We start from the raw sequence: 6419 nt of genomic DNA on the forward strand, positions 1-6419 counted from the left end.
GGTAGAAGATGGGATAAATGCACTCATACCGCCCTGTATAACCCCAGCAATGCTGTCAGCACATACTGAGGCATCCCGAGTGGAAAAGCAACATTCATCCCAAGGAAAGTCGGTGAAGAATTCTCGCAAGGATTGCCAGCTTGCCCTCCGATAGTGCCATAGTTGACGTTTAGAGAGGGTGGGGGAGGTGGTCGTGCCCAGTTTGATTTAATAGAAATAAGGTTGTGATCAGAAGACCCTAAGGGGGCAAAAATTGAGTATGAATAGTGTGAGGGGTTAGAGGTAAAACAAAGATCAAGAATGTTAGCAAGTTGATCGTGTCGATCAGGAACGCGTGTAGGGTGTTTGATTATTTGTTCCAAATCATTAAGTAAGGAAAAAGAGAGTGCCTCAGCTCCACCTGGGTCATCCTTGTTGTTCCTCAATGCCTGCAGAGAGGATGCGTACCCTTCTCCTCCACAGTAAGTTCAATCTACCCTGGAAACCTTATGTACTTCTTCCCACTGAACCAAAGTACAGGGTGTACTGTATAAATGCAGAGAGCTTGCTGTATGTTGTATTTACATTTATGTATTTTTTGTCATTTCTGCTGGGATGACATTGAAAAAATACTGTATATCAATTTACATGATATAATGATACAGTACAGTATTTTTTGTTAATACAGACCCTTGAGTCACCATCACTTGATACGTCACTGCCATTATTTCATGGCATCCTAAGTTACTCTGAATTTTCTGTACAATGCAGTCAAGTCCTTTATTTCATGATGCAAGCCCAGAAAAATTTAATTAATATAATTAAAAAATGTAAAAAGCCATACATAGTTTCTTTTAATCATCAGAGAAAGATACTTACAACCTTTACATATTGTTTGTGTGCTTCAATTGCAGCACGAAGAGTTCTTGTCTTTTCAGTAATTGGACAATCCTCATCAAGCATGGCTTTGGCAAAGGCAACAGATTCAATGGAACAGGAGCGGATTGTCTCTGTGCGACCGAGGAAGAACTTCCTTGTTGAAGCAGACTCATAATGGGCGCCGGGTTCACCATGAATTCTGAGGAAAATTCAATATTACAAGTACAGCATGCTCTTCAATTCGTGGGGTTTAGGTTCACACAATGGTCGCAAATTGCCAAATCTGCAAATAAGCAAATAACATTTGCTGACCAAGGGGGGGGAAGCGGGTTTACATTTTTACTTGTGTACAAAGAAATGTATATTCCCTTTATGTGTTTGCCTTACGGCAAATATTTTTTTATTTGTATTGTATGTATATATGTGTGTGTGTGTGTGTGTAGACACACACACACAAAACACAATACTAATGAATAATAATGGGAAAATCCTCTCACAAAAAATCAGAAAAAATGTAGTATTAAAAATGTTGAGTCTACCCTCAAGTCTACTCCATGCTTTGTTATTAATAAAGCAAGGAATAGACTTGAGGTGGGCCAACACTGTTTCTGATTTGTTTGTGTGTGTGAGTAAAGAGAGTACTGTCTCGGCAAGATGGCACCCTGTCCCGACCGCGAAAATACCGGCAACTTTAAAACTACCCGCAGACATTATTGGGTACATCCAGGGTGTCATCTGTGAATAAAAGAGGACCGCGAAATAAAAATTTGCGAATTATTCGGGCCTACTCTATCAAGTTCAAACTTTTCTCTGTAAAAAATTTTCTATGAAATTCATTCTAAGTAACAGAAATACCCTGTACTGTACTTGTTAAATGTACAACTTACAATTGTTTAGTGAAAATTTAGTGTTAATATCAGTTGAAAAGGAAGCCATACAAGTGTTTGTCTTACCTGTAGAATGCGAGCTGAATGGCCATTTGGATGAAACTGTCTGGACTTAGCTTTTGAGATTTGATAAAGTTCTTGCCAAAACCAGAAAATTTGAAACAAGTCATCTCTAGGTCACCAACCAGACTGTGGAAAAGGATAAGTAGCTACATTGTACAAAAGATTTGAGAAAATGGGACGGCAATAAACAAATGATAGGCAGGAGTAAAACCTGCAGTAAAGGTGGTTTACTGCAATATCTTATTAAATTTCTGTTAATTCCTCACCTTTCTAGAGCAACTTTAGCATCTTCAGTGTCTTGCTTAACCTCAGCACAAATATTAAACATCAAACGTTGAGGTCTAGAGAGTTCTACTGCTGGAGGTTTTGTGTCATTCATGTCATTCCTGAAAATAAAATGAATAATCACACATTACCATCATGAAAAATGTTGCTAATCCTACACTGTACACCCAAGATGACTTATTTACCAACCCCATGAAGAGTAAAACTCCTATTTAACTGGCTACTGTACTGTATATGGAGAGTAAGTCCGTTACATCGAGGGTCCATTAGATATGGAACCTCCATCTAATGAACTATACAGAGATGACAGTCCGTTATATCGAGGGTCTGTTAAATTCGAAACCCCCATATGGAGTAGAAGTCCTTTACATGGAGGTTTCACTGAAATAAAATACACTACATCTACTTTAATAACATACCCAGTACAGTTTATATATTTGCTACCTATTCACCATCAAAGCATATTTTTCCTACATCACATATATAACACGCATGTTAAGTAAAATTCTAACAAACCTTGTACCCTTAAATATGAGACTTACGTAGAAAACATCACAGACACACCGGTAATACGTACAGTACCAAAGAAATTGTTCTGCCTATGATGCACCATTCATTGTACTGTACCCTGGAGAGTGAGTGTGCTGAGAATGGCAGGGAAGATGAACAAATTTATCACTACTTACTACAGTGAAGGTTGAGGATCTCATTTAAAACTTACTCTGACCCATCTCTTCCTGACGTCCTGTAAAAGAAAATTCAACATGCTTAAACTGCTTTAGCATTAACGTTACAAAAAAAAAATGAATTTTAAGTTACACAAAAAAAAAGCAAAAAACAAACATGCACATTTACTTAGTGTTCACATCATCTCACTCAAGACATGGGACATTAGGTGTGAATCACAAAATTTCTAATATCATAAGGAGTTGAGCCAGATGAGGCGGTCAGTGAGAGGTTTATAAGAAATAATTGTACTGTACTCTTATAAGACATCATTTACTCTTTACCGAGTCATTGTACAGTCGGGGTCAAAAGTCCTCTCCCGCCCAAAATTAAACAGCATCGACCCCCAAATGAGATGAAACAGTTAGGGTAATTCAGTTCAGAGACTCATTCCCGTGACCCAGTTTCACCACGGGGAGCGAACTTTTGTCCCCATCTGTACATACATGGATCAGCTGAGAAAACAGATTAGGGAACTTTTAACAATGAATTTGACTAAAGATTTCATAGTGGTGGGAAGAAGGAATACTGTACAGTATTATATAAATAATACTGTACTGAACTATATTTTATTATAGACTGTGACTAAAAGATTTATATTGAAATGAACCAATTTTAATGAGTTCACCATTTTTCTTCCCTCCTTACAAGTTAAGAGATTATGGCTATCCATTTAAGTCTGTGAAATATTTGCAACAATACTGTGCCAATTTCCATGCAAACATATACTGCACAGCAGCATAACTAAACAAACAACTACAACTTATATTAAACAAAGTGGATACTGCAGAGGGCAAATAAAATCTTAATCTACAACACAATCTTAAACATCTGCACTAATAATGATTAAATAAGCTCCATCTACAGTGTGCAGGTAGATTTATACCACACCACCTCAGGAAAACCAAAACTTCTTTAATAATTAAATCATACAGAACTTAAAACTAATATGATGACATGTTGTGTTCAGCTCTTTAGAGTGCTCAGTTACCTTAGATTCACTGCTCTTATGTGAACACTCGCCCACTCATTCTTACTTCCATTCACCTGTGAAATTGTAATGAGTTTGAATTCACCTCAGCTATGAACTTGCAACTACACAATCAGACTCACTTCCCAATAACCAGCAAAACACCTGAAGGACGGTAGGAATAGATTTGTTCTATTGAGCTACACGCCTGAAGAAGGAGGGCGGCAATAGAGTCGCTCTATGATGGTTTCAGGATAAAGGTCACATTTGTAACCTAAGCCTATCAAGAATAACTCGGATAAAGTTCAACAAAACTAGCTAATGTAAACGGGCAAAAGAGGTACAAGTGTTGGACCTCTCTGGGAGAACACCAAGCTTACCCAGCAGAGGGACAGATCTAACCTAGCTTATGCAGTTGCTTGTATCTTCTACAGAGATCAGGAGCTTGAAGATCTTAGAACATCCAGAATTAAGGATCATCATGTTGCAATTTAAAAAAAGAATACAAAAGAGAAAAGACAGAAATGATGTTAAACGTGGAGATTATTGAATTAAGCTTTTTAGAATTTCTTTATGCCGTAAGGCAATTGATTTATCCAGCATTAGTGCAAGAGGAAACTGGATTCTGGGAAACCTGTGATGTTTGGTAGTGAGGGTCACACTGGATAACCCTAAACTGAACATTCAGATTTTTTTAATTAGTAAATTTGATAACAGTTTATGGGAAGTGAATGTGGTGTTACCCTCAGTGTACTACTGTTACCATAAATGATGTTATGGATTATGCTGCTTCACCCCAAAGATACATGGATTTCAACTCATTAAAAACTATGAATACTAGAGGTCAGAGGTTGTGTATGGTGAATAGGCATACATTTACTAAATCATGAATCCTCAAAGTATGCAAATCTAGAAACTGCAATGTTGAGGGTTTTTCCAATAGTGATTTGCAGCCTTGTGTGTCAGGCTAACCTTGTAAGAGACAGAAATGTGTGGAACTGTGGAAAAAGATGACAATAATACTGCTTTGTATACTAGATTATAATGGATGGTTATTTGGATTTTTAACACAATCGTCACTGTCACAGTGAACGCCTCCAATCAGCATTCACAGAGAGTGTTAAACATGTCCCAGTAGGCTTTCAGTCATGATGGAAGAAACACATTTGTTGCCATCCCTAAATTATATAAAATTAGATGAAGAGATACTCTGAAGTGAATCAATATTGAAGTATAATTAGTGTAAACAATAAAAAAAGATAGTAGGAGCGAACAGATCGACTACTGGTCACTCATACACTCGCTCCTCCCCCACTACTGCATCGCTCAACTGGGCGGCCTCAAGATACTCACTTTAACACCCCACCAGATCAAAACAAAGGTATATAAAGGATTGTTTTCTTTTTTCATTTTTCATACATCTGTATGCATGTCTTTAATTTTGTAAGTAGAGTATATTATGTTTTTAAGTTTAATTATTTGTGTGTTTTTTGTGCACACAGCAGTAGCCAGCTTTTCCCTTATTTGCAAATAAAGGGTTAAAGAAGAATAAAGGCCACAAACAAATACTGTATATTCTACTTTTTAGCACTTTTTGGGGAACACACATGATATCAATGCATATAGCTGGGTAATGTGAACTGATGTGGGCAAAAAATTTATAACTCGACTTTCTCATGTGAGGGAACACCATAGCAGAACACATCAACAGCACTGAGAAAAAATGACAGTGAATAAATGAATGTCTATTTGCTCTTGGTTCCAGCCACTCTGTATCATCCAAGTAAAAGGCTTGCATGACTGGGATAAATAAGTTACATTCACTTTTATATAAAGAAATACCATCCTTTACCCCAACTGTAAAAAATATAGTAGGACAATACTGGACAGTATCAATATAATTATAGTAACAGTAAATCACTTCAAGACACATTACAAAATTTGAAGTAAAGAATCATAAAATTCACTTGGTATTTAATGTGATATACTCACACAACATCCATGATATGGTCCATCAGGTTAGCTACTGGAGGTCCCTCAGCTGGAGTGTGTTCATACGTCAACCCAACTGCACCCTTCTTGCCAACAATGAACTGTTGAATGAGTTACAAAAATCAAGGACTGATCCTGGAAGCCTCATTTCACTGGCGAGTTGTTCCAAAGAGACTTGTGATTTCTTCCATCAAATTTATCGGTTGCAACACAGGCTAACACATAAAACTGACAAATGGCAATAATTTGAACAATTAGTACGACCGCCATTACAACACAAGTTTTCAAGGGGATCTGGGTGGCACTTAACATTGAGAGATGATCAAGTCTTGGCATTAATGCAGTTTCTGCATGAATGCTTCCTTGTTCGTAGTCATCCATACTGAATATTCAAAATCCAAGATCAGTCCAGGTAAACTGCACACAAAAACTCAAGGGAGGAGGGAGGATTTAGTCTCCTGGACCCAACTCAGTTTTGAAACAAACATAACTCTTAAAATGTTATAATGCTCAATGTTCTGGGGGAAATTTTTACTAAGGTATATAGTAAACCCTCTCAATAACAAACTTCTCAATACAGTACTGGATATTCCCAATAATGGACAGATTTTGGTCTATAATAATAAACGGACTCAGCC

At 37.2% G+C, this 6419-nt stretch overlaps 1 protein-coding gene across 2 annotated transcripts; it reads right to left on the reverse strand.

Annotated features, from left to right (window-relative positions):
* Nucleotides 1-825: 825 nt before the first annotated feature.
* Nucleotides 826-5905, reverse strand: LOC121875514 (carnitine O-acetyltransferase-like). 2 transcript variants are annotated; one of them, XM_042380080.1, is made up of 5 exons: nt 5782-5904; nt 2815-2838; nt 2075-2194; nt 1812-1934; nt 826-1057 (listed from the first exon to the last, which is right to left on the reverse strand). In XM_042380080.1, exons 1-5 carry the CDS (start codon nt 5802-5804, stop codon nt 841-843), a joined length of 507 nt encoding a protein of 168 aa, XP_042236014.1. In that variant the 5' UTR covers nt 5805-5904; the 3' UTR covers nt 826-840. The 2 variants fall into 2 exon arrangements, with proteins under 2 accessions (XP_042236014.1, XP_042236015.1); XM_042380081.1 differs by lacking the exon at nt 2815-2838 and having other exon boundaries at nt 5782-5905.
* Nucleotides 5906-6419: the final 514 nt, after the last annotated feature.

This window comes from Homarus americanus, unplaced genomic scaffold (genome assembly GCF_018991925.1).
Source record: "Homarus americanus isolate GMGI-L3 unplaced genomic scaffold, GMGI_Hamer_2.0 scaffold35836, whole genome shotgun sequence".
Taxonomy (NCBI): Eukaryota; Metazoa; Arthropoda; class Malacostraca; order Decapoda; family Nephropidae; genus Homarus; species Homarus americanus.

Coding starts and splice junctions, on each gene's coding strand:
- LOC121875514 (XM_042380080.1), bottom strand. CDS start 5,804: ATGGACCATATCATGGATGTTGT. Junction 2,195..2,814: donor TCAGGAAGAGATGGGTCAGA/GTAAGTTTTAAA, acceptor TTTTATTTTCAG/GAATGACATGAATGACACAA. Junction 1,058..1,811: donor ATTCAGCTCGCATTCTACAG/GTAAGACAAACA, acceptor AATTTTCCTCAG/AATTCATGGTGAACCCGGCG.